The sequence below is a fragment of the Neoarthrinium moseri genome, assembly GCF_022829205.1.
Source record: "Neoarthrinium moseri strain CBS 164.80 chromosome Unknown scaffold69_Wmoseri_CBS_16480, whole genome shotgun sequence".
Taxonomy (NCBI): domain Eukaryota; kingdom Fungi; phylum Ascomycota; class Sordariomycetes; order Amphisphaeriales; family Apiosporaceae; genus Neoarthrinium; species Neoarthrinium moseri.
Genome location: NW_026055183.1, coordinates 14,965 through 41,876, shown reverse-complemented (window position 1 = coordinate 41,876; position 26,912 = coordinate 14,965). Strand labels below are relative to the sequence as shown.

Below are 26,912 nucleotides of genomic sequence, written 5' to 3'. Positions count from 1 at the left end.
CTATGCACAACTTCTGTTCCTCCTCAAAGTCACTGGATTCGTGCTTCAGTCCTACCCGGCTCACTGCGCCGCACTGTCAAGATCGTTGTTGGCCTTTGTGATATCCACCATCACAGATTTATCTTGTAGATGTGACGCCTCGTAAAGAGTCAAGGAGATCCCGAACACAACGCCTCCGGACTTCCTTCCTACTTGGGTCATTAGGTATATGATGATCCGAAGTTTGGGCTAAAGGCGTCTTGGTAAGGTTAGTCGTTTGTTGGTTATACATTGGGCGCATAAGAGGCTACTACACATCTAAACTTCAATGCACGAAATCTAGAAGGCAATGCAGCACTTCTGGTTCTCCAAAAACCAGCCTGCGTGGGTTCGACATTCACTCGATGGTCGGATCGGTCAATATATCTCTACGGTGCCACCAGGTTGGTCACTCCACTGCCGGAGGCATTGATAGGGCACTGCGAGAATTGGCAACTTATTTATGCTTGGTGCTACCTAGTTCCGCTTCTAGCAGTCTGGCTGTGCTATATGATGAAGTGGATACAGCCGCTAGGTCTTTGTGAGAAAAGACTTATACCTCAAGTTGGTAAATGCCGGTGTTGCCTGTCCGTTTCCCCAGACATAGTTAATTCTGGAAACCACTTCCGTTGTAGGATTACCCTTAGCCCTGTTCACAGTACTAAGATGCGTGATTTTGACAACCACATCAAGCAATTGAATGTAATTCAGGGAGAGCTTATGGGCATTGAAAGCGCATCTGGAAACTTCATGTAAAGAGTCTTTGACCACCTCGGGATGAGTTGGAACCAGTCACGAGTAAATGCTTCCCCAGACCTATTGCTCTCCATAAAAGTGAATCATACAAATGGCAGGGACAGAACACCAATTCTTGAAGCCAGTTCAGGCAAAGCAGAATCCGATGAAAAATTGAACAGGGAGTCACTGCACTCGTGAAGTGAAACTGGCCAACCTCAGTTTGCTCTCAGATATCCGAGAACTCCACCACATAATGCTCCTATCAGACCACCAATACCGGTTACGAGACCAAATTTCTTATTGGCGCCTTCATTCAGACGGCAGAGCAGGGCACCAGCCATGGCACCACCCACAGCACCACCGAAGGCACCTATACCAGTATACTTGAGCGACTTGTTCTTTTGCTTCCTACGAGTCTCTTGTTTCCTGTATTCGAGTGAGTTTGAGAGTCTAGTGAGAAAGAAAAGCTCCGAAAGGTCAAAAGATCATGGGTGCTGCTCACATTGCGGCCAGTTGAGCTTCAACCAGTAGCCAGTTCATACTTCCTTCAACCTCCCTGATAACCGAGATACCCCTATCACGTGATATCCCGTATCGAATCGAAGAAGACAGTGATCCACTGCGATATTTGTAGAGGAACTCCTTAACCATTGTTTTACAATGGTGCATCTCGCTCTTTATAGTTTCCCAGGCGGCGTCGACATAGCATTGCCGGACTTCTCTGGCAAGAATCTTGATCTGCTTATAAAGATGCTTCAAATGACGTTTTCGACAAGCGATCTCATCGCTGGCGGCACGTATTCCAGATATGATTCGGGCTGCTTCCCGGCTCATGTGGAGGAATGATCCAGCAGCCCCAGCGATCTCAAGACCGATCATCTTAGGGTCAAATTCAGTGGAATGTCTAGGAATGGTCAGCCAGAGTGCAGAATTGACGTATCAGACGTTGCGTCAATACCATGTGTTCGACGATAGCATGCGACTTTACATCGAGGGGGGAACCTTTCGATCCTAACGAGACAGACAATTTAAGTGTGGGAAACAAGTTGAAAGATTCAAATTGTGGTGCCTCCTCTATGTTTTAAATGTGTTGGTGGGCCAGTTACCCAACAATAGAAGGCATGGAAAAGCTGATAGAGCCTACCTGACGACGCCCGGTTGGGGTAGTACAGCAGATGAGCTTGCGAATAGGCTGGTCAAACGTGGAGGTTTCCTGCAAAGAAACTCAAGCAGAATATCATCGGGTAGCACTTCGATGGGGAAATTCGACCAGTTTCTGCCTTAGGCTTTTGTCCGATGGCGATACCTTCTGAATGCGCTAACAAATGAACCTCGCCAGCGACGGTCAAGTTCTGCCCGTGGAGGATCTCGCTAGAGTCAAGGTCCCTACCAATCACATTGCAAGAAAACCACGATCTGACGCAGGGGATGCACCACAACCTTCTATCTCTAAGAAATTTAAGTCACTTCTTCTCCCCCCCTCTTCGATAATAATGTCTGTATACCAAAGGACGGCAAATGCCCGCGTTTTCATGGTATTATATACACACAGAAGATCTCTTCATTATAACTTCGTCGAGCCGACAGTCTCGTATCGAACTGGTGTTTTGACACCTATCTAAAATGCATTTGTCGTAAGAACAATACATTGGATTGCTAGACGATTGATTAATCACAAGCGTCCAACTTCCACATATTCATCTACTTCTCAAGACATCCACACTATTGTATTGATCAATTGAAGACTTTCACCGTGTAGAACCCTGGTTCCTGATAGGTTGAATCATAAGCCTGTAGAAAGGGCATGCGACGGTATACTTTGGTGTATTGCCAAAGGATATGCCTGAGCCTCTTGTGAAAGGAGGAAGACAAAGAACTACAAAAATACGAAGCAATATATGCCCTAGAAATTCCCCGCCGCCGTGACAGAGGAATCCGACGCCACACTGACCCCATTAACCACGACCGACTTCCCGCCAGTGCTGGTCACCCGGACATCGACCGTGTCCTTGCCGAAGCCGCTCTGGTTCTCGAAGAAGTTGTAATCGGAACGCGTCGTCGCCTGCCACGTGGCGCCGCCGTCTGTCGATACCTCGAGCGAGGCCACCGGGGAGCTGTGGTTGACCACCTGCATGCTGAACCAGTAGGCCGAGGTGCCGCTCTTGTTGTGCAGGACCAGCGGGCTGGTGATGGGGCACGCCACGGGTGTGTAGGATGTGGCCAGCTCGCCGGCCGACGTCGCGCCCAGCACTGCGAAGGCATCCTGGAAGAGATCTAGGTGGCCAGCGTCACACTCGGGACACTTATCTACGACCTATTTCGGGGCGCTGTTAGTCGAAAACAATTCGTCTTATCGTTGGGAATGGCACAGGGCACGAGTGATAAGGAGGTATCATGGGGGTGAAAACGTACCATGACAGTAATGGAGTTCCCGCTGGGACCCGTTACCTCGAGGCAGGCACCGCAGTTCGCTGCATTGTCCCAGCTGGAACCCGAGAACGCAGTGCCGTAGATGCCCGACGGCAGGGACGACATGGTAGTAAAAGAGCAGGCACCGCCGTTCAGATTGCCGCCATAGAACGTCGAGGTGCCGGACACGCCGTCACGGGGCGAAACGCCCGGCGCAATGTTGGCCACGGGGCTGCCGAAGACCAGCGGCAGAGCCGCGGAAGCGAACGTGATGGCGGTACGGGACAGCATGTTGAGTCTCTGACTCTGTGCCGGTTCGACAGGTATCACTTGGCAACGATGAAGGGCAGGTGAACTTTTCTTTGCAAAAAAACCAATGCTTCAAGATCTCTACAGGTCTTCTCGAACTCTTCACCCTCAGCAGAGACGTCATCTTGTGTTTCGCCCTCATCTTAATTGATTAATTCGGCCCACCGTATCCACCACCGAACGCGATTGGGCCCCGGTGAGTCCTTTCATCTCCCGAACCCTGATCTGAGGCAAGGGAAGCCGGGGGGAAGGCAGAGAACACCGTTGGTGAGACTCGGGGCGCCGGGGCCACCGGCTCATGGCCGCTGCAATACACCCTTTCCCGCGGTTCAAATGCCGGCGCACAAGAACTGGTAGCTCCGTCTCCGGTATATTGGTTCTGGAGAGTGGAGACAGGGATACCGCTGCTAGGCCGTGAATAGGAGCCGGATCCCAGGAGACAAGTGGGGTCGCACGATCGGGTTCCTGCCGATCGAAACAGCACGGAACGGGACGGGACGGCGATGGTAAACATTATACTTAATTGATAGCGGAAAACCTTATTCGGACAAAGTCCAAATACTGAGAGGCGACAAGGCCGGGGTCTCAAGAACCGCTGACGAGGGTTTCTGACCGGGGAAGGGTCGGCAGCCTCGCACGGGAACCACTTCAGTGTCTTAATGCCCCCGGCTTCCAGATTTAGAGGCAGCTGTGCTTTTTCTGCGCCTTTAGAGGTGTCCGAACCATAGTCATTCAGAGCGCATGGCTTACAAAGGGCGCCTCCCATTCCTCACCGAGTATCCAGGCCCCTGTCCTCTCCTGCCCTCGTCAATACGAGGAATGCAGCGCTAACGTAACATTAACTCGTGAGAGACTGATCTGCCGTTGTCGCGCTCTTGATCACATGAGATTGCCGGGAAACCTGCGCGGGACTGATTGATACCAGAATGACCAAGGCCCACGTAATAGCGGTGCACACGGACTGAGCCATGACGAGGCCATGATTCTCGCCGGCGCTGATTGGGAGTCCCTGCGATGCCTGTTGTGGTTTATCATCTCTTCATGCCCTGCAGTATCCGGCTGTGGGTTGTTGCCTGTTGCCAGGCCCTCGGCTCCAAAACCCCGGAAGACGCGGCCGGTAGTTGTTTGAGAGTGCAGGTATGCCAGAAGTTCCCGGGTCACTGTAGTCCAACGCGAGAGTTTCATCAACAGGAAGTACAGAGGCTGGCCATCAGAATGCGTGAACAAAGACCCCCAAGGACTGCGAGAGATTGCTGCGCCTTGCCCACACGCCCTGGACTCCACTGATCGCCTCCACTGCTCTCCATGTCAAGGACCATGCAACATCTCGACACTGTAGCTTGCCTCCGTAATTAAACGCCAAAACCCCCCATGGGCAAGCCAGCCCAATACCATCGACCGAGATTTTCCAGCTGGGACGGTGAGACACAGGTTGGAGACCCGTCGACTATTGTGCGGAAACGTTTATACGCCAGGACGGTACGGGGAGGGTATACCACGACGGGGGGCTATAACGCAATAGTGGACCGTGCCCCAGCAATCGCTGACGCCTTATCGTTTAGGTAATCGGAATAGCGCAATCGGCGCCCCGTCCGTCTCCTCGGTATTTGTACCCAGTCGGTTGAGATTTAACTAAGGCAAGTGATTGCTCGCGCGCGCGAGCTCCCCCAGGGGCCGCGCCCACCCCCTCCCCCGCCCTGCCCGCCAGTCAGTCGTTCTCTGGGAATCTGGGCGTGCGCGTGGCGTCGCCCACGGGCGGTACCATAGTATAGTTGTAATTAACACTCGGACACGTGCTTGTTGGTTCACACTCATGCGCGTGCGGCAGCGGTTGCGCCGAGGCTTCTCGCGCCGGGTTTTTGGGAGCTACTCTATGTAATAGTTAATTGCCAGCGTACCATTCTTATGTATGCTACATAGGACCCTCTCAGGCAGAGGGAAGAGCCACAACTTGCCAACAGCTACGATATAGTCGCACAATCCAGGCATCCACTTCGTTATCTCCAGCCTACCGTGGAACAAGAGGCATGGCCCGGAGGTCGCAGATCCCCATCCCCCTCGTGCGGTATCTCGAGGGGGATTGCATTATCGCGCACTAGTCTGGAACGGGGACTCAACGCCGTGGGGGGCCCTTTCGCGAAGCTGGGCTCCTCAAGCATCGGCACCGTCCGCCCCCCTCAATCCCGTCCGGCCTCTCCCACGAAAGGAGGGTATTCGAGCCAGCCAGCCAGCCAGCCAGCCATCGAGCCAGGCCCGGGGCCAGGGTCGGTTTGTGGTGAACCAGGCACAAAGCAAGGCTTCTGAATCGTGCTGGCAGGGGGACGCTCGACGGTCTTTCCCTTCTACGAGCTTCGTCTGCTCAGTTCCGCCCCAGTCGGCTAGATGCGCATCGCGAGGGACATCTGATTACCGGCCTTGACCTCTTGACGACACCTTCTGCCGTTCGGGCCTAGATCCCGGGGGGCGCCAAAGACGAATTTCGCACCAGTACCAGGTTTCTTACATGTTTCTCAACCCCCTCCAACACACTGCTGTAAGACGCCGGGCGGCGCGGCCGTAGAGTGCGAGGTGCCTTGGTTACTCAGAGCAAAAGCGGCCATCGCAATGGCGAACTCCAACAGCAATCCACCCCCTCCCGGAGGGGGAACCTGGGCGACGCCGCACGATTGGGCAACGTACCGCGAGACCATCGCGGCGCTTTACGAGGGCCAGAACATGACCTTGAAGAAGATCATGGAGATCATGGAGCGCGAGCACAACTTCTTCGCAACGTAAGTCCCGCCCATCTCTTTAAGTCGTGCCAAGGATTCCAGCCTAGAACCCCCCCCTACCTTCCTAATGGAGGGCAAGGCAGACCCCATATCCAGCAGCCCACTCTTGAAGCTATACGTTGGGCGGACACTGATGGTGAATGGTGAAGCGAGCGGATGTACAAGTCACGCCTTAAACAATGGGGCCTGCGCAAAAACTACAGATATGAAGAGGTCAACGAGATCATCCGCCAACAGAGCAGCCGTGTGACGGCCACAAAGCCACCGGCATCAGCTGTTGTGGTTGGCGCGCGTGTACGCAAGGGGGATGGCAAACGGTCCCGGCCTTTCCGGCGCCAGCCCGAGGCTATTATCGTCCACAGCGGGTCCAGCTCCGGCCTCTCGCCCTCGGAGCGCACCACTATGCAGAGGCTGACACCGTCACCGACGGCTCTGAGTTGTCGCATGCCAACCCCACCCAACGAGCCTGCTCTGTCCATGCTATTTCCTCTCACTCCGCCGGCCGATCTGAGATATCCCGAAGAGGCCGGTTATCACATCCAGAACTACTTTGCCGCAGCATTCGGCCAAGGCATGTGGACCCTCGAGGACCCGGAGTGGCTGACCTCCAACCGGCATGTCGTCGACTGGTTTAACCGCATCGCTTTGGCCCGGGGCACGTTGTCGGGCGGGCATACGAAGCAAGGCTTCAAGCTGCTTCAGCGTTGCTTCGACGAGTATAGGGATATGCTCGTCACCCAGGACCCTCGGCTGATGATTTACACCTGCGTAGCCATCATCCTTCTCGTGTCGTATCCCGAGGTGATTAACATGCTTCTGAAGTACATCGCCAACCTTGCGCGCATCATCCACGGCCCCTCCCACCCGCTGCACCAGTTCTGGAGTCAACTGCAGCACATGGGTCTCATCAAGCTGCTTGAAAATGCCAGAACGCTCTTCGAATGCCAGGTCGCCGAGTTCGGCAGATACCTGGCCGAGGACAACCCATTCATGCAAAGCATCACGGTCTTTTCGACGAGGTACCTCGCCATAGCTCGCCTCATTGATTCCGACACGGCCGAGCGCCAGCTGCGGAAGCTTCCGCGTGACGGAGATAATGGGCGACTTTCCATGGCGTTGGGGCAGATCCAGGCGGCGGGAGGCAAGTATGCCGAGGCGCGAAAGACGATCCTCGACCTGCTGGATAGCCCGATAGACCGGGTCCGGACCAAGGCAGGGGCATACGACACGCTGTTCCTCATCAGCCGGATGGAAGGCAAGGAGGACCTGGTGCGCGACGCGTCAGCAAAGCGCATCACCTTCTGCCTCGAGACCTTTGGTCCCAAGAACGAGTGGACCATCGACGCCGCCTCAGATTATGAGACGTTCCTCCGCGAGCTAGGAGATACCGCGGCGGCCGACAGGGTCTTCTCCGACTTTGGTATCCAGATGGACAAGCTTACGGAGGGTGTCAAAGAACTCGAGATCAAGTGAGTTTGAGCCCAGGGAGCTATAAATGCTCACTTGGTCGCACCTGCGCCGGCCCTGGAGGAATCACCACGAAAGATGCACCTTGTGGACGGTTTGCATACCGGCAAATCCAGCCCACTGAAATCCCAGGTAATGGACAGTCGAGGGTGGCTCATGGAAGAGCAATGCAAATCGACACATCATCGATGGGGCTTCATCTCCAACAATTCGAAGAGCCGTTCATTTTCCATTGCTTCTCGCGATCCCGCCTTGGAACTTCCCAGGAATCAGGAACCAGGAACCAGGAGGCTGGTCCAAGCAGATCGTTGGCGGAGGGAGCGGTCGAATGACCAGGTTAGCATTTCGCGGCGACACTGCCCTTCCTAGCCCTCAGGCCTATCTTATACCCCCGGCATGCTACCATCGTTTCGCTGCCGGGCGATTGAGTACGATATCGAGGGCGGTTCCGCACAGCTCCAGACACCGTGCCTAGCCGAAAGCCCGCCGGTGCGGGTGGCCCAGGGCAGGAGAAGAGGAGCTCCGGGATCCTATGTATGATTTCCATGTCTGTTTGTACAGTTTAGGGGACCTTGAGGGACAAGATAGGACTGGGACTGGGACTGGGACTGGACAGGACGGGACCACCGGGGGGGATCCATACCGGCGGGGAACAAGGAAAATTGGCAATCCGGGGTTGGGATTTTTCTTTCACCAAACGGCAGGGCGGCACGGGCGACGGCACGCATGGTGTTTGTTTTTCTTGCACAAGGCAAATGCGGTCTTTCCAGGGCTCTCGAGGCGTAGTAAAACTGATGTAGCAACAAAAACTAAAGAAGCACCGGAGAATGAGTTCAATCACCATCTTCACCATCCCCACACACCCCCGGACATTCCAGGTGACAGGCAGAGAGAGGTGGACGGAGGGAAGGGGGGGAAAAATAATAAAAGGCGAAAACATGGAAATTCTCAATTCCTGAACCCCCAGAAATAGAAGGATCAATTTCGATTTTGTTTTCGTTTTCGTTTCTCCCCTACCCCTCACCGCATGCCTGCTCGCGCCTTCCGCATCGAATCATGGGATTTTTCTGCAACACGGGGATCGGCCGGCCGCTTACCTAGGGCTGAAGGCAAGATTCGGCTTGCTGCAGCCAAGAGGCGTGATGCGACTTCGATGGGGACCGATTCATCCGAGGATAGCCACCCGGGGGCCATGGGGCATGGGGCCTGGAGGGAGGAAGGGGGAGGGATCATGACTAACTGTTGTGCACGACGGCCTTGAAACGCGCGCGAATTTGCATTGTGGATCTCACCGGTCGCGTTTCCATAAAGTAAGAAGAAGCGGTGCCCCCAGGTCTGGGATACGGCCTGGGAGACGTGGGTGCTGCATGGGCCAAGGGGGAGGCAGTGGTATGATGATGATGATGATGGTGATGAGGGATGCAGATGCTTTCTCGGGTCGGACGGATCGATAGATATACAGAATCAGCCAGGGTCAGCTTTCTACGAAAGAATACAGTTAACAGTACAGTAGCCGGAACCCATGACTTCGAGAGGACGAGGTCCGCGTTTCCCTCCCAAGTCAGCCCGAGAACGCCATCAGGAAAGCCCAGGACTGTGCCACCAATTTCCAAATCGCAATGCCGCCATCGAGCCGATTCACAGCTTTGTCCAACTGCCAGACCCCCATCTTGTCTTGTAGTAGGCCACCTCCGGGACCCTTCCAGATCGCTCAGTTGCCTTCTGCTCCGGCTCAGACGGCGCTGTACCCGCCGCGACTACCGCTGCCCTGCACCGTGTTCAGCGCCCTCCTAGTCCAGTCCTTCATCAGATATGGGATGTCGCGGATCGTGTCGCCGTGGGGGAGCAGGTCCCATCCGCGAGCGCCGTAGCGGTTGTAGTTGAGCCACGACCCGAAGATGAGGTAGGAGGCCGTGCCGAGGAAGACACTGTGGCTCTTTGTTAGCGACCATTATGTTTCTTGGCTTTGGCTGCGCGTAGACAGGGGGGGTTAATGTAGACGTACATCATGACCATCCAAGTAAAGAAGCCCCAGTGGCTGCTCGGACTATCCTCGCCGGGCTCGGCCCTGCGGTCTGGGCAGGCGTACTTGGTCTTCCACGTCAAACGGAGGACGTCAACGTCCTTGTCGCTCTCCAGGGGGCCGTAGCTGTTGAAGATCAAGGCCTGCTTCTCGTTGTCGCCGAGCTGTACCGGCTTGCTCTTGTCGTCGTCGCCGCCGCCGCCTCCCTCCTCATCCGAGACGTACAGCAGGGGGTCCGTGTCGTCGGCCACGCTGCGCACCCGCATGTTGTCGGAATCGTCACCGCCGGGCACGTACTCGTCCTCGGACGTCCACTCGGCCTCGTCGCCCTCGAACTTTTCGTCGCAGATGAACTCGATGATGGCGCGCTGCTGGCGCTTCTGGCTGTTGAGCCCCGTGTGGAAGCCGCCCTTGAGGATGATGCGCACGCCCTGCTTCTCGGCGTCGGCGTTGGAGTCGCTCGAGCTAAGGTTGATGATCTCGTGGTCGAGGCTGCCGCCGCCGTACTGCTGCAGGTTGCCGGCTACGGCAAAGGCGTCCTCGATCACATCGACTTTCGAGTCGCCCGTGCCCACCAGTCGCTCTACTGCACACACTGTCGGATGGCGACTGTTAGTTCTTGGCCTTCTTCGCTCCCTGCGTCCCGGGCCTGCAGCGCGACATTCTACATACCTCTGGTGTTGTGCGGACACTTCTGTTTGTCATCCACGTCGCCCTTGCGCTTCAATGCATGGCACAGGTCGGTCGTGAAGGTGGTGTTATGGGAGTTGGCTCCGACCTGTTGGCTGATGGTGACGGAGTGGGGGCCCTTTTCAAACAGGGGCTTGAGGTTGAATTTCCGCGTGTCGGTGACGAGTTTGTCGCAGATGAGCACCGACGATGCCGCCGGACCGGCCAGCAGGAGCAGTATGGCGGTTGCCTCGGCGGGCGAGGGTATTTGTGAGAAGCGCATGACGCGGGTTGTGATGAGGGCGAGGAGCGAGGAGCGAGGAGGTGAAGACGGGTGAACCGGAATGGAGGGTCGATGGTGAGGGCCTTGTCGCGAGGTATGTGCACAGGGCAATCTGTGCCCGTTGGCTCGAGTGCGTACACGAGAGGCGGCCGAGGGTTCGAGGAGGAGGAGACTCGGTAGGATCGGATGACCGCAGGAGGAGCTGTGGAGGCGTAGCTCGGAAGATGCAGCAAGGGCAAGGGGGAAGAAGGTAGATGCTGAAGTAGAGTATGAAGGAGAGCAACGGAGAGTGCCGCGTCACGAGGAGCTATGTCGCCGGTACGACGGGAGAAGAGACGGTCAGATGGGGCCGGCTCATGTGCTCCCAATACACAAGAGAAGTGGTAATGAAACTTGGTGTTGTCTGGCAGAGAGACGGCCAGCTACCTAGGTAGGATGGACGAGAACAGTAGGTAAAGCGAAGCAAGCAAGCAAGCAACCTGCTGTTATTAGTCAGACCTCAAGCCAACTAGAACCCAGCTCATGCCGGCCTCTGGCTGTCTGGGTGGATTCGAGTGCTGGGATCGGATCGGTGCTAAGGTTTGGGCGTCTTGGTGAATCAGATCAGGCCGACCGCAGCATCTGTCGTCATTGGCGTCCAGCCTCGACACAGAGACAATCACGTGATCATCGCGTCCTGTCTCGTGTCGAGAGTCTGCAGCATTCCTTTCGGACTTGTTACTTGGACCTGATGGCGCGCAGTAGTAATCACAATATAGTCTTTCCTGCCGTGCTTGGCTTCTGTGCCAAATGAATCACACCCGCTCTATTATAGCTCTACTTTGAGTTCTAATCTGCCGCCAAGCATCTCGCCGACAACGTCTGTCAAGTCCGTGATGGACAGGCGGACGCCCTTACGAAAACATCATGACAAAAATATCTGGTTTCGAGAGCAAAGACAACGCAGGGATCGGCTGTCCCGTCCCGCATCATCGTCTTCCGTCAAGAGGCGGGCTCCAATTTCTCGGACCTCTTGCGCAGGAAGCGTGATGCGTCCACCAAGCTCAACCCCCTTAATCCATACACAGGAAGATCGTTCCCGCCCTAACCCCCCCCCGGCTCCGTTGCTTTCCTTTCCATTCCTTTCCTGCTGCTGCCGCAAAACGCAAAAAGACACCGTCCGTAAATAAAAAGTCTGGGGTATATGAGAAGAAGGGAAATTTCGGAGAACCGTCGACCATGATGAGATCCCAGAAAGGAGGAGGGAAAAAAGCAGCCACCACTCGTAGTGTTACAGAGTCTCGTCGGTCCAGTAGAATCCAGTTCGCCGATGTAAAAAAGAGGAATAAAACGCCGAGCATGCCAAACGCCCCTTGTTCTTTTTATTGTCCGTTGCGTCGTCGTCGTCAGCGGCCTCTGGGACCACCACACATCACACATCACAGCCTCGAGCTCATCCCCGCCACGCGGCTCATCGTCCGCACGGCCTCGCTTGACAACATCTGTCGCATGAAAAGCTCAGTTTGCCGGTACGTCCAGGGCCTGTACTACATGCCCATTCCACCACCCATCCCGTTCTGCATGCTTTGCTGCATTCTCTGCTGCTGCACAAGCTGCTGAACCTGCGCCTGAGCCCTCTGCCCACACTGGGTCTGGAAGTTCTTGTGCACGTCGGCAGGGATGTTCTGCGGCGCGCCGTACTTGGCGATGAGGCCCGGCATGTGCTGTGCGTACAGAGCGCGCTGCCTCTGAGCCACCAGCTGCTGGTACCCGCTGTTGGCCATGCCCGGCTGCTGGCCGGCCTGTTGCTGCTGCTGGTGCTGCTGCTGTTGTTGCTGTTGCTGTTGTTGCTGCATCATCTGCTGCTGCAGTGCAGCCATCTGCGCCGGGTTCATACCGTTGGCGGCGTTCATGAAGTTGGTGTTGCCCATTTGCCCCTGCATCTGCTGCGCCTGCTGCTGCTGTTGCTGCTGTTGCTGCTGCTGCATCTGCATCTGCTGCTGCTGCTGCTGCAGACGCTGGGCGAGCTGCGCCTGCTGCGCCTGGTTCATCATCTGGGCGTTGCCGTTCATCATCTGCGCATTGTTGGCGTTGAGCATTTGCTGCTGCAGCAGCCGTTGTTGCTGCATCTGCTGAATCTGGGCCATATTCTGCATCTGCTGCTGCGGGTTCTGGCCGTTCATCATGTTGCCTTGCATCATGGACTGCTGCATCTGTTGCGCTGCGATGCGCTGCCGCTGTTGTGCCGCCATCATCTGTGCCGCCATCGTCGGGTTCTGCATTCCCATGGCCTGGTTCATAAGCATAGCCTGGCCCATCTGAGAGTTCTGCGCCACCATGCCCGGCGGCGGACTGGCCTGAGCCATGCGGGGGGTCGGCATCGGTCGGCTCGCAGGTGTTCCATGTGCCATCTGTGGTGTGGCGCTCGGCATCCGGGGTGTCCCGCCGGGATGGCTCTGCTGACTGCCCCTAGCAGACATGCTGACAGCCATAGGGGCTGACATGGGCGGATGGTTCTGGACCACGGAGGAGGGCCGCGCCGGACTGCCTCCCATGCCCGAATTCGTTTGCTGCATTACGTGGCCGTTGCCGACCATAGGCGATGACATGTTCTGAGGGGTGCCCTGGCGCACCACGGGGGACGACACGGGCGCTTGCGAGACTTGCTGAGGGAATCGAGGCACGGGCACGGCCCCGGGCATAGAGCCAGGCGTCGGATGGCCATGGGAGGCTTGCGACATCTGCTGCTGCATGTTCGGCGGCGATTGTGCGGCCGTGACCTGGACCTGGACCTGGGCTTGCGCGGCCGCGTTCGCGTTCGCCTGTGCCTGGGCCTGGGCCTGGGCTTGAGCTTGAGCTTGCATGGCGGCACGGCGCTGGGCTTCCTGCTGCTGGCGCTGGAGCTGCTGCTGGCGGGCAGCCTCTTCGCGCCGGAGCTTCTCGGCTGCTTCTTGTTGTCGGCTCGCCATCATCGCCGCCTGCTCGGCCTGTTGCTGCTGCCGCTGGGCGTTGAGTTTCCGTTCCTGCTCCGCCTGCCGTGCCTTTTCCTGCTCCTTCTTCTCGGCATGCTCCCTCTTGATCTCGGTGATGACCTTGAAGCGCTCGAAACGGGGTTCGAAAGCAACGCCGCCGGATTGGCCGGCGCCTTCGCCTCCACTGGCTCCGCCTTGGTTGCTGCCAGCGTTGGATGAAAGCCGCTCGTCGAACGTGAGCATGTACTTCTCGCGATCGGCAACCAGAGCCTCGTCGGCAGCACGTTCGGCCACGGTGCGTTTCCTGGTCTTGGGTTTGGGCGCCGGCTCCGAGTTCTTGTCGCTGGCCAGGCGGTTCAGGAGAGCCATCATCTCCTCCTTGTTCTTAGTCGTCTCCAGATGCAGAGGATCGGCCGTGGCGAGCAGAATCTGGGCCTCGGCAACATGGATGGTCTTGCCGTCCAGCTCCATGCGCTCCTTCTTCTGCTTCTTTGCAGGCGGCGGCATGCTGGCAGCCGTCGGCGTGGGGGGGACGGCTGACATGGGCGTGGGCGGCGGGATGGTCCCATCGGCGGCCCCCTGCGGAGTCGTGGCCTTGATCATCAAGTCCATTTGCAGACTCTGTGGGGTGGGGTGAAGGACGACAGTGGTCGTTTTAACCTTGAGGGGGCCTTTGCTTTTCTGGCCATCGGGGGCTGCTGGAGCAGGCATATTCTCCTTGTCCACACCGTCCGAGTCGGAGGGCTTGTTGTCCTCGGCTGCCGCCGGTGCACCATCGGTGTTCTCCTTTGGGTATGGGATATACGGAGACGGTGTGATGTAGGGATTATAGTTGTGGATGGAGAAGGGCGTTGTCTTGTTGGAGGCCGAGGTAGGCCTCGCGACGTCCTTTGACTGTGCAGGAGACTTGTGGTCGTGGATCTCGACAATTAGACAGCCGTCGTAGAATGAAACTCCGCCCTCGGTGAAGTAGGGGAGTAGGTCGTGGGGCACCGTCCTGGCGCGGACATGGTCAAGAAAGACGCGCATGGGCGACTTGTACGGGAAGATGCCATCCTGCTGGTCGAAGCGGAAGTGGGTCGGATAGAGATGCACAATAAGTGATGGCGGGCTACCAGCATGTTTTTTGAGAATATACTGATCGGTTATAACTGCGTGAGTTGTTAGCATCTGGTATAACATGCAAGACTAGAACGCAGTAGCGCCGGGGAAGATCTGGGTGTCGGAGGACCAGAAGACCGCTTACCTTCAGGACGCGGCTCAAAGGACCGGGGCACTGCGCTGTCCAGAGAAAGGCCGGCGGACCGCAGGCCGTTTGCCCTCACACCCCGCGCCGAGCCGGCGACCTGGATAGAGGACTCCCGGCGAAGGCGATTCGCGGCGGCACGGTTGACGCCGTTCATCGTGGCCGACGTCGGGGTGGGCTGAGCCTTGTTGCCGCCGGTGGGCGTGCGCTTGACAGACATGGAAGGAGACTGGGACGGCGAGGAGCGGGACGACGCAGCGCCATTTGTCTGGATGCCCGGGGGCGGAGGGCGCTTGATCTTGGTCGCGGTGGCGCCGGTGCCGGGGTTGTGGTTCGGGACAGGCGTCGCCGTGGCGGTAACGACAGGAGCCATGATTGCCGGTGCGTGCGGTGGGTAGGAATGCCGCGCTGGCTTCCGAGCTGGCTACCGAAGCAGGACGGCACCGCGTGCGTGGGTGCGTGTCCGAGGGCCCTGACAACAGAGGGATGCGGCGCGGTCGCTGCGAGTCGTCAAAGGCCCTGGGATGTGGGAGTCCGGGCGGGCGACTCGCTCATGGATGCTGTCGATATCGCGCTCGAGGTGGAATGGGTGGGCGGATATATAGCCGGATGCGATGGATGGATGTTCGGTCTGCGGCGGGGGGGAGGAGGCACAAAGTCGCGTTGGAGCACCGAGTCGGATCGGATGACGTCGAATACGAATGTCAGCGATGGATTGAACGAGGCCGAGGGCCAGCCACTGGCTATCGCACACGGGCAGCGGGCAGAGAGCGACGGAGCGAAGGGCCTGCGTCGGCGGGATGCCCGTTGTTGGCCTTTGAGACTCTCTTCTTTGAGGTGGTGGTGGTGGTGGTGCTGGTGGTGGTGCTGATGCGGCTCAACTGGTGGACGAGTGGTTTGAATGCCGGTGGCCGCCGCCTCTTCTCTCCAACAAGGGGGCCATGGGTGTGGGGGCCCACTTCTTCCACCTGTCTACCCACGACGTCCAATAGAATGCCGGGATGGGACGCGACGGGCCCCATTTCTCCGCCCAACCCTGCTGGCACGTGACCTCCTTCATCGAAACCAGAAATCCGGGGTAAATCTAAAGGATCGGAGGAGCCTACTCGTCGTTTCTGGTGTTGGCTATCTGCCAGTTGAAGCAAGGTGCTGGGTTCTTTACGTATAAGCACGAATTTGAAGGTGCACTCTGAGGTCCATGCTTTTGGCACGCTCAATTCCACAGCTCGACGCATCGCTTCAGGCCGTGTAGTTATTAGTGATGGCTGGCTAAAGTTGAGGACTTTATTGGACACACCCCATCACGAGTACTTCATACTAGCATTAGGGATGGGATAATCATTATAGTAGAGGTGGTATGGAATGAAGAGCCACAGTCTGGTAAGCAACAGGGCTCTTTCCCAGACCGGTCTCTCCCTCACAGTGACGAGCACTTTTGCACAGTGTCATATTTTCTGGGCTAGTAGACCCTTACAACGTATTCCTCCTGTCCGAGAGTTCACTATACGGCAAGTAGCTCGGCATGCTACTTGGCGATGTACTTGACCGCATGTTATATATGGACATCCAGTGACGAAAGCTGGGCTGGTCAACTAAGATATTTCGGATAGACATACAAATCACGCGTTTTTACACTCACAATCCATACCATTCTTCGAGTTGCGTCAATCAAGATGCAGATATGGCAATGGCAGTATATCAGTCCAGCCGAAGACTAGTTGAGACCTACCATCAGCCCATCTGGCAGACTGGCGCCAAACGCGGTGGTAATCTCGTACTGCGCTTGTCAAGATGGCTCCTCTGCGTATAAGCAACGCTCACAGGCATTAATTCACTGCTCGACGCTGGTAAACCGATAATGGGCTATGTCGACCGTGACTGTCGTGTATTCAAAAGTCGATGGCTGGATGGCGAGCATGCCGAAGCGAGCGATCTAAATCAAGCCGAAGGTCCTCAAATCACCGTCCCGTGCTGCTACGGATCGCTGGCTTCATCCGCATCGGTATTGACCACAAGCGTGTCGACGAATGCGAGGCCACCGAAGGTCTTCTCCATTAGTGGCAGGTCGCCTGCCGGATGTTGAGTGGAAGGAGTTGCCGCATCCCAAGAGATATTTTGTAGCGCCAACATGCTAGTTACATTTAAGCCGTGGTTAGAACTAACTTCAAATGGGGGTCTTCAACTCGGTCCCCGCCTGCACAAGTCACGATGATTCTACAGTCTTATATACCGCTGTGGAAGCCTATGCCAGCTGGTATCAGGTCAATAACAACTTCATGGTTTCGGGTATGGTCTTTACTTGGCCATACTTGGTGACAGCACCATGGTATATGCTACTCGAAGCAGCGGAGGAGGCATGACCCCCACGATGGACACACCATGAGAGCAGTGGTTCCCCACCTAAGCCCGGCTGACCATGACAGTGGCTATCCTGTGCTTCCGGGAGGAACGAACCATCACATAGAAACGACACGCTCTTCATGAGCCGTAATGGTGTGAAATTGCTGACATGCAAGGACTGAGGCCAACGTGTCAAGTAGTCAATGGGTGTCGGAATTACAAAGCCACACACTTGGATAAAAGCCACACACTTGGATATTACTGCGCTTGAAGGTACCAGCACGTTGCGCAACTGCAACCTAGTACTTGGCGCTGTGAGGGTAGCCTCAGTATCAGCCACCCTCAGATACGCCATTCCTTGCTGTTCCCAGCCATTATAGGGTCTAGGTAGTTATGCGACAGCGAGATATAAGCAGGTATGCAGTGTGTGGCTCAAAGAGTAGCGAACGACTGAGCATTCCACACCGTTTCATACGGCCGCAGACCCTCCAACAGATCGAGCTACTTCAATGGTTCTTTTGTCTTGCCGCAGAGTCACCAGCATCTGAAAAAGCAACCCGAAAGCCTGGCTTTTGAACTGGCAATGTGACCCTCAGGAGTCAGGAGGCAGGTTTCAACTTGGCAGGCTTTCCGTCGGAGAGAACTCGCCGTTCCGCGAGTGAGCATGGACCCGAAATCGGGTGTTGGCATCCGCGGAGCCTTGTCGCTATCCGTGGATCATGTGCTCCAGGTCGACGGCATCCCAGCCTGTCCCGAATTTGATCGAATATGGACGCATTGACTTGGCGTGTCATCCGGGATCCGGCAAATCAGGCATACATTGCGAGCATCGTCACGCCTGTAGGTTGACTGCATCTTGCACGCTGCACCTCAGAGTGAATTGGGAGGAGGGAGTCGCATTCCGGCTGCATCCTGTGCAGTGTGGATGAAGGTCTGGCGCTCGGTGGCAACTAATGCTGTGTCACCAGGTCGAGGACAAAGACACATTCGAAGCCAGCCTGCTGCTTGGTTGGAATGCTGTCGATAGATGGAATAATACAGTCAATACTAGAAAGCGTTACAGTGAGATACGCCAGTACCCAAGGCGCGATGCGCATTCGCACAGTAGGGCCGACCGAATAACAACACTCAAAGTATCATGTAGGTACCTGAAGTACATACAACAGGTAGCTAGAGTAGTCGAACTCATTTGTTGTAGTCAATCTTGTTTGTATTTTCTTTGAGATGAAATGCTGCTTGGACCATGTAGCCCACCCGAATGAGGGTACTTTTCTGGGGCGCTCCGTAGTTCTTCACCGCTACCTTGGTGCTTACGGGGGCTACAGTCGCAGGATTAAGGGGCCATTATCACCGCTGAGCCGTCCTGCTCCAAGCACCGCAGCAAACTTTCAGAAGATTGTACAATGATCACTGTAAGTATGGTTCTTCTTCCCCCGATGGTGTCTCTTCACTGCCTCATGGCTACATCAAGCCTGCTCTGCTGGGTGTTCGGGCAAGTGATGAGCAGCCAATTTTTCAAGCACCTTGGGGTCGTAATTAGGCTGGTGGTGCTGGCCTTTGAGTTTCTCGCTCCACCATACTTCAGCCGTCTGCAAGACGGCAGTCCCAGCGTGGGAAAGCTGGCTATTATAATGGTGAGCTTTGGGAGGTCTTTTGCGTGATTTTGCCTTCTAGAAGTTCCAAACATGAGCCTGTGTCGGATTTGCTCTTCTTACTCTCTGTCAGTTTCACTTAATTAGTGAATATTGATTCTGTCTGGAAAGCTGTGAAGTCTTGTTTAGAATCATGTATTGATGCTTCAAGAAGGACTCTATACATGGGGGCTGGCTATGACTTTCTCTCTTGCCTACGTCGCGAGCGCGGTGTGAGTCTACTGCTACATTTGCTGACCCTGAATACAACCTTAGATGATCGGTTGGCTTGATTTACCGTCACCATCGTACTGTCACAATCAAACAGATAGTCCGAGCGTGGTGGACGATTCTGTAGGCGCTAAAGGCCGTGGGACAAGGAGTCATTGGGGAGGGAAGGGAACAGAGAGGGGACGGTAGATAGGGGAGCTCCTCTGCAAACTCCCTAGAGGGCGACGCAACCTTCTGCCGTCGACCGCCAAACTACGGGGTTTGTGGACATTGCTGCGTACGCGGCGTCCACCCACATGTCAATTAATAATTCTTCCTCACTCCTGCGCACGTTTGGGCTGACGCGACCAGGCTCATCACGTAGCGAAGGTTCAAGTCATTTTTCGAGAAACGTATCATAGATCTCACTGGTTGTTTTCTACGATAATTTGCACGTTTTGGGGTTTCAAACTTTGCAAGCAACCGAAGCTTTGAGGAGGTCGTATTTTAGCTAGTGTTCGCCTGATTTATCAAGATCCCTCGGCCGCGAGCTGCCGTTCATGTGTGAAGGAAATTCTCCAACGTATCAATAGGCTCTTCAGGTAGACAAAAGCCCTCACTTTAGATGATCACAACGGCTAGAATCGCGTTGGGGGAAAATTAATTCTAGATTCAGAAGACTCCCGCCAGAGTTTCGGCGCAGCGCTTGACCTTTACTGTATGTCGTGTCGCTTTGGCGAACTACTTGACAACGTAGCACCGAGTACTAGTAAATAATAGTGTGGTACCGACTGTGACTAGACTACTATTGATCATGCAAGTCCGGTACGAATTGTGTACATTTGCACTTGCATGTGAGGTACCAGAAGCTTCTCCATACTGGACCATGACATGGTTCGACTTGATGTGGTTCGATTCGGTAAATAGTATTGTTACTGTGTCGCCATATACAACACGAGAAACATACAGCAAGGTCAGATCCGCAATTTCCTGTGATCCTACGTTCCAGGCAGTATCAGCAGGCAAATGGGTGGTCAGGTAATGGCTATGTGCGACGGAAGCTGACCAAGGCAGCTAAATTAGCCAACTAGGATGTCTGACGTCTTGCACAGCGTAGAGATTGTCGTGTCGTTTCATTTGCCATAGCAATCTGCCTAGAACACTGGGATTATTGTGCCTCAGGTCGGTTCTGTCTTCACTGGACCACCACTGTCCATATGGATGTATAGAGCGGTTAGAAACCCACCACCCTCCGGGGCATATGATAGTCTTAACACCAAAAAAAGGTTGGGCCGAACACAAAGGGCAATATCACTACGAAACGCCAATTGAATGAGGATTTTCGCTCTTGGCATATCGAGTTCAGTTCATTGCGCTACGGCTCTGTGACTCATTAAACATGACGACCCCTGCGAAAACTTGATTCTCTTGACAATGACTCTTAAGAATTATGGATATCCCGAGCCATAGGAACTCAAAACCCTAGCAATTATTGTTGTCGCATTTCACTTCTGCAGATACACCGTCCCTGGTCTGCAAAGGCTGATGGGAAAGTCACGCTGTCGCACACGGGATAGCCCCTAACACATCAGCACGGTCAGAAAGAAGGAAATAAAATCAAACATGACCTTGGTCGATTAACAGCTGAAGGTCAGACTCACATGTGTCCCTCCTCATTACAACATTTCGTACATGCATGGAGTGGGGGACACGTTTACTGGGTTCCAATTCCTAACACCCGATGACAGCAGTAAAGAATGCTGGATGCTATCTGCTTTGGGGCCATCTCTGCTGAACGGGTGTCATGCCCAGTGGTCTCTAGTCTAGTACGCGCTTACTGCCCTAGAAGCTCAGGAACGGACCCCTATGAGGGCGGGGGTTCTGGCACAGCCGGACCAGCGAAGGGAATACCTAGAGTTGCTAAGTCACGGGTACATGGGGCCTGTGGCTCCTGCAACCATTGTGATGTACAAATCTAGGCTTCTAATTCCCGCTAAGGGGTGAAACAGATACCAATCATTTCATACAACACCCAGCACAAGCAGCAGCCGCCCACTACCCAGCTCCAATGGTGAACCCATATGGTCGACAACAATAAGAACGTCCTTCTTATCCGTGGAGTTGAGAGGTATATTAGTAGGTTAGTAGGATGGTAGTCGCTATTAAGTTCCACGTCAGGCAGCTGTTAACGAACGAATCCGAGAATGATATGACCGATGTCTCAATCGCAACTACGAAGCCTAGGGATAACTCAGAAACATGTCTCACTATAGACGAGACCAGCGAGACACAGTGCAAGTGAGCTCTCATATTCAACAAGACACATGAAATGCGATAAAAGCAAGGCATATCATCAGCCATGCCACAACAGCTGCTCCACGCCGTCGAGTGGAGTCAGTAGTGCAGGCTAACGAGTTGGTTCCCCTGGGCGGCATGGTGTACGTGTAATCCCAAGTTTGGCGGTGGTATTCAAGTTGCAAACTATATACGAAACAAAATGCAGCAAGATTTCATGTCCATACCCGTATTTCCAGTCATAGCAATCACATCTCGTACGCCAAGAGCCCTACTCCTTGCCCTGCACCCGGCGTGCCCAATCGTCACCAACCCGGAGACTATCAACCACGACGACTCCTCTGCCGCGGCCGACCCGGTCCTCCCTCTGCCACCATTTCTCCGTCTTGTCAGGTCTCTCGGCTTCCGACTCACTGTCCGCGAGCCCGCCATGGCCACCATCGGCGCCGACCACCAAGATGACGTCATATCTGAGCCAGGATTGGAGGCGCGTGATGTGAAGACCATTATCACCAGCCAGCGACTCCTGCAGGTAGACGACTTCCGGCTGCAGGTGGTGCAAGATGTGAACGTGCCCATTCTCGGTGGTGAAGGGCATGATCATCGACTCCTTCTCGACCAAGCCGAGAGCCTGCGAGTAGACGGCGTTGAATGCCGGGTCCACATTTGCTTTCAATCTATAGCGTTTTAGCCGGATGAGGCATGGCACAGAGAGTACTGGAGACACGTACAAGGGGCTCTTGGACTCATCACCCGGAGTCTGGGCCTGGTTGTGACTAATGTTTGAGAATGACGAACTCAGAGAAGCTGGAGGCAGGTTACTTGCCGGCGCATCAAGGGAAGTGTCCTTGAGACCTGGCGAGTAGATCAAGATGAAGAGCTTGATCTTGGAGAAGTCTGTGTTTCGGGGAATGTGCGAGAGGATGGACTAGAATCGCAAGCAGTGTCAGTAGGGGGTCCAGCAGGGAGATGTTGGGGTGGGAAACCGTACAGCATGTTCGTGGAAGCCGTCCTCATCCAGGTCGTCCAGGTTGGTGTCGGCAGACACGACCACGGCGACCGTCTTCCTCCGCTTGCTGGGCTCGCGCGGCTGGGCCGGCTTGTCCTTTTCTCTTCTAGACTCGGCCTCCTGCGACCACGTCTCGTGGTCGGCATATGCGGTCTTGTCTTCTTCTCTGATGGCAGCCAGCGCACTACCCATGGCTGCGCCAACGGCTCCCACACCGGCCGTCACAGCTTTGCCGGCATTGCTGAGGAACTGCTGGGGACTTGGGGTCCGGCGTAGCGCACCAGACATGGACTGCCCCCATCCTGCATTTGCTTGTGCTTCGGCGTGCGGGTCGGTGACGCCGTAGGTCGCGCCTTCACCGCGGGAGTACGAGTCTCTGAGATGGCGGTCGCTTGCGCCGTACGCTGGGTTCTCGCCGTAGTCTGCGTTTTCATAGTCGAGGCCGGCAGGCGGGGGATCCTCCTCCTCTTCCTCCTCGTCGCCCTGTCGCTGGCTCCATGCCCAGGCGGCTATGCCGACGGTCGCGACGGTGATGGTCACGGCCAGTGGAACCCAATGGCTCCAGACGCCTCTCCGGCGAGATCTCGAATCGGACGACATTGAGTTTAGGTCGGGCTCATCGCAAATGTCACGAATGCCTAGGAGGCGATCATACGCAGAGGCAGGAGCAGGGGGGAGCAGTCGGCGGTGTTGTCAGCAGTCAAGAATGCCCCGAAATTGGTGGGCTGGGAAGCCATCAACAGCGTGCAAGCTGGAGATGGCGGTGGCTGGTGTTGACCCCCAGTGTTGACCGACAAGGCTGACGTACCCTTGCACGCCCGGAACCACTTGGACGAGTCGGGCGCCAGCCGAGGCCGATCGTTAGCGGGGCAACCCGACCTGGGCACCTGGGCCACTGGGCAACTGGGCCACTGGGCAACTGGGGGCTCCTCACTCACTCGAGGCCGGTCGGCGGCCGCGGCGCGCTCATCTCCAGCAGCCGAACTTGTACCGGGCGTGACCGCGCATGAGGTCTGTGCCAGGCCGTAGGACCAGGAATAAGACTGCAGGTGAGGGAGAGCATTATCATGAACAATCAGATGAATAAAATGAAACCATCTCCCACGCAGGAGCCGCGAATAATCCAGAAGCCATTCCGGTGATGTGAAATGCATTGAAATCATGTGACACTGCAGTTTTGAGGGCTATGGTTGGCTCAGAGCCTTCGATGCCCCACTTGCCAACATCATTTTGGCGATGACTCTTAACCAATTCCACCTCGATGCCCATCGACAGCATCATCGGCTGAACCAACTGCGACTGTGCATGTCAAGATCCTGAGGCTTGAACAAAATATTCCGGCAGGGTAGCTCATCGTTAGCAGCCCTTTTCGTTTGAAACCTCCAGCGCGTTGAAGAGGTGCTGTTTGAGAGCCGGCGGGCGCAAATTCTCACCAGTTCATCCCACTTCAATCACCCCACCAAGCCCCGACTTGCACTGGAAAACTACCGGAGGCGCCAGATCCAGCTCCCACCCAGGCGTCATGCCGCACGCCGTCTCGATGCCCTCGCCGGGCTTGCAGGCCATTATCCTCTGCGGGCCAGGCTCGTCATTCCCGACCTTTACGGCAAACCCAGATGAGAATCCGAAAGCGCTATTGCCCATCGCAAACCGGCCCATGGTCTGGTATCCAATTGACTTCTGTTACCGCACGGGAATCACTGGTAAGTTCGGCTCTTGTCTGTTCTGATGTTATCTCTTTTCCTCTGTATCTTGCTTTCTATGGAGGCCATGGCTAGGTTACAAGCATTAGGGTCACTCTAGGGTAGCCACTCATCCACGTACTTGATTCTGGGGTCAGCGGTGTCCGGGACAGCATAATCTACGCCACACAGCGTTGTCGCCATTGAATAGAGCTAATTCAGGAGATAGATATTACACTGATCTGCCCTCCATCAGCAAAAGAGGCCATCTCTACAGCTTTGAAAACCAACCCATTTCTCACGGGGCTGCCTCATCCCCATCCGGATCTCTTGGCCCCGGCAGACCTCGATCAGAACACGGGCACGGCAGAAATCCTGCGGCTGCCCGAAGTGAAGCAGCTCATCACCTCCGATTTCGTGGTTCTTCCGTGTGATTTGGTTTGCGAGCTTGGCGGTGACAAACTGTTGCAAGCATGGATGGTCAAGGCCGCAGCTCCGCTGAGTGCTCCTCTGCAGGGCAGTGGCGGCTTGGGCGTATACTACGAGACCAAGACTGCCACCCCTATCAAAGGTGAAGAAACGGACTTTATTGCAACCACGGCTTTGTCGAAGCCGACAGCGCCCGCCTCGAAGGACTCGTTGCTGCCACAGCTGTCAAAGCTCGCCTTGTCCATGCCCACGGATTCTCTGAAGGACCTGACAGAGGAGAAGAACGGCTTCCCCATCCGCCGTGGCTTACTACGCAAGTACCCTAAGCTCAGGATGCTAATGACTCACCGGGATGCACACGTCTACATCTTTCCACGCTGGATCCTTGATTTCGTCGCAGAAAACCCCCGGCTGGAAAGCATCGGCGAGGACGTTATCGGCTGGTGGGCCAAGGCCACTTGGCAGGATGGATTGGCAGAGAAGTTGAGAATTCCCGAGATCCTGGCAATGTCAGACAGCTCGAATTCAAGGCGTGAGAGCGCCTTGACGGCTGGATACGGAGGCGATTCTTCTCCAACGACGGGGGTGCAGTCACCGGATCCCGCATCGCCTCCACAGCAGCCCACGAAAAGCAAGTCGAATGCCACTGCCAAGTCACAGAGCGCTGCAGTTCCCCTAGTCTTGGCGTATATTCAACCGTCTGACCCTAACGGACCGCTCATTCGGCGAGTCGACACTGCTCAGCTCCTCCTGAATGTTTCCTTGCAAATGGCGAAGCTACTTTCTGTGGAGGAAGCCGGCGGAGAAGCATCTGTTTTTGCCCACAGCAGAAAGGTCGCGTACCCGGAAGGGGTCAAGCCGCGTACGACAATAACCAAGCAAGATACGTTGATCGCGGATAACGTAACCGTGGAAGAGAAGACGTCGATCAAGGAGTGTGTTGTCGGTGCCAATTGCCAGATCAAGGAGGGCGCCAAACTTTTCCAATGCGTGCTCATGGATGGCGTCGTGGTTGGCAAAGGATGCAAGCTCACCCGTTGCATTCTGGGAAAGCGCAGCGACATTGGCGAAGGATCTACCTTGACCGAGTGCGAAGTACAGGAGAACCTATTGGTGGAACCGAAGAGTAAGTGGTGCCCCGTTGAAACTCTTGCTTGTTCATATTGCCTTTCGGCACCCCGATGCAATCGACTGACATTTTACTACCTAGCCGAGGACAAGGATAACAAGCTCATGAGCAGCGAGGGGTTGGAGGCGACGGAGCAGGAATTGCAGGATGCGATGCAGGATGATGATGGCGATGATCTGATGGAATAGGAGCCCATGTTATCGGTGTCCACTGTGTCAGTCACCGTTCGAGCCATTCTATAGGCTGTTGGTGGCAAGTACCTGCAAACCGGGGGAACACATCACGCGACAGTGCGTTGAAGCATTTCTAGGGCCTGGCGCTGCCCGAAGAGTAGTGCGGCTACCCATAAAGAATAGAATAGAAAGGGACCACCTGAATCCATGGATGCCCAGGTACATACGTAGGTCTAGATGAGTGACTGACCAGGCCAAGCCACTAGCGATCCTTTCCGGGCCTCATTACCCGCGCTGCAGAGAACGTACCGTTCCCATGTCTCTACTGTGAGCTACCGTACTTGCGCAACCCTTTTCCTGCCTGCCGGACCGACGGGTCAGAATGGAGAGTTCAAGCAGCGCCCGGCTCGGGCTTTGCACTCTCACTTTGCCCGGCTGTAGTGCGAATCGGAATCTAAGACAATAGAAGACGCAAAGGTTAGTTTCTGGGGGGGGTTTTGAAGACAATAGAAACTGTCGCATGTTATAGGGCCTTTGTCGCGAGGGATAAGATATGGGATACGCAAGGTGTCAACTGTATATTGAGCCCTGTGTTGGTCTCTGTAGGTGTTGCACTGCGGTTCCTCATGCCCTCTGTGACTACTTCGTCTTCTTATGGCCAGTGCCGTAGCTGTCAACCGTTCCCGCACCTCTCTATTGGTAATCGCTCTAGGTTCAGTATGGGTCACTCGTCTCTACATATCATTATTCGGTCATTTTCCTCTTTCATATTTTGATTAGGTAGTATTTCCAATTCCCAATCTGTGGTGCGCGAGCGTTGAAACTGCAAAAAGGGTACAGCAACAATCTTCTCCGCGAAGGGCACTACACCTGCTGCACTCAAGGCCTGTAGATTACTGATCGGCCTGGCTTCAAGCATGAGTTATCCTGTAGGATCCGATGACTCCGCTGAGCGGCTAGAGACTCATCTCACAACACCGTTGAAGACCAGATTTGTGTTCACCAGTCCCGCAATACCCAATAACACCTTGACGCTTGCATCCTTTGATGCAAGCTATCCGATACCATTACCAGCAGATACTGGAGCACCTAGCATCGCGTGGTCACAAGTCGCTTGGAACAGGCATCCT

The 26,912-nt window shown here is 55.3% G+C and overlaps 7 protein-coding genes across 7 annotated transcripts; 2 read left to right on the top strand and 5 right to left on the bottom strand.

Moving 5' to 3' along the window:
• Window positions 1-971: 971 nt before the first annotated feature.
• JN550_011508 (uncharacterized protein) lies at window positions 972-1,635 on the bottom strand (the record flags this gene model as incomplete). Its single annotated transcript, XM_049309880.1, has 2 exons — window positions 972-1,182; window positions 1,259-1,635. 2 exons carry the CDS (start codon window positions 1,633-1,635, stop codon window positions 972-974), a joined length of 588 nt encoding a protein of 195 aa, XP_049166484.1.
• Window positions 1,636-2,659: 1,024 nt separating this feature from the next.
• On the bottom strand, window positions 2,660-3,456 carry JN550_011507 (uncharacterized protein; the record flags this gene model as incomplete). The annotated part of the gene is made up of 2 exons (XM_049309879.1): window positions 2,660-3,070; window positions 3,169-3,456. The coding sequence occupies 2 exons, from the start codon at window positions 3,454-3,456 to the stop codon at window positions 2,660-2,662; spliced, it is 699 nt and encodes a 232-aa protein (XP_049166483.1).
• A 2,622-nt stretch (window positions 3,457-6,078) lies between these two features.
• On the top strand, window positions 6,079-7,718 carry JN550_011506 (uncharacterized protein; the record flags this gene model as incomplete). Its single annotated transcript, XM_049309878.1, has 2 exons — window positions 6,079-6,245; window positions 6,449-7,718. 2 exons carry the CDS (start codon window positions 6,079-6,081, stop codon window positions 7,716-7,718), a joined length of 1,437 nt encoding a protein of 478 aa, XP_049166482.1.
• Window positions 7,719-9,444: 1,726 nt separating this feature from the next.
• JN550_011505 (uncharacterized protein) lies at window positions 9,445-10,687 on the bottom strand (the record flags this gene model as incomplete). Its single annotated transcript, XM_049309877.1, has 3 exons — window positions 9,445-9,640; window positions 9,718-10,330; window positions 10,408-10,687. 3 exons carry the CDS (start codon window positions 10,685-10,687, stop codon window positions 9,445-9,447), a joined length of 1,089 nt encoding a protein of 362 aa, XP_049166481.1.
• A 1,526-nt stretch (window positions 10,688-12,213) lies between these two features.
• On the bottom strand, window positions 12,214-15,257 carry JN550_011504 (uncharacterized protein; the record flags this gene model as incomplete). Its single annotated transcript, XM_049309876.1, has 2 exons — window positions 12,214-14,789; window positions 14,885-15,257. The coding sequence occupies 2 exons, from the start codon at window positions 15,255-15,257 to the stop codon at window positions 12,214-12,216; spliced, it is 2,949 nt and encodes a 982-aa protein (XP_049166480.1).
• Window positions 15,258-21,631: 6,374 nt separating this feature from the next.
• JN550_011503 (uncharacterized protein) lies at window positions 21,632-22,969 on the bottom strand (the record flags this gene model as incomplete). The annotated part of the gene is made up of 3 exons (XM_049309875.1): window positions 21,632-22,037; window positions 22,092-22,288; window positions 22,352-22,969. 3 exons carry the CDS (start codon window positions 22,967-22,969, stop codon window positions 21,632-21,634), a joined length of 1,221 nt encoding a protein of 406 aa, XP_049166479.1.
• A 922-nt stretch (window positions 22,970-23,891) lies between these two features.
• JN550_011502 (uncharacterized protein) lies at window positions 23,892-25,797 on the top strand (the record flags this gene model as incomplete). The annotated part of the gene is made up of 3 exons (XM_049309874.1): window positions 23,892-24,072; window positions 24,281-25,606; window positions 25,691-25,797. 3 exons carry the CDS (start codon window positions 23,892-23,894, stop codon window positions 25,795-25,797), a joined length of 1,614 nt encoding a protein of 537 aa, XP_049166478.1.
• Window positions 25,798-26,912: the final 1,115 nt, after the last annotated feature.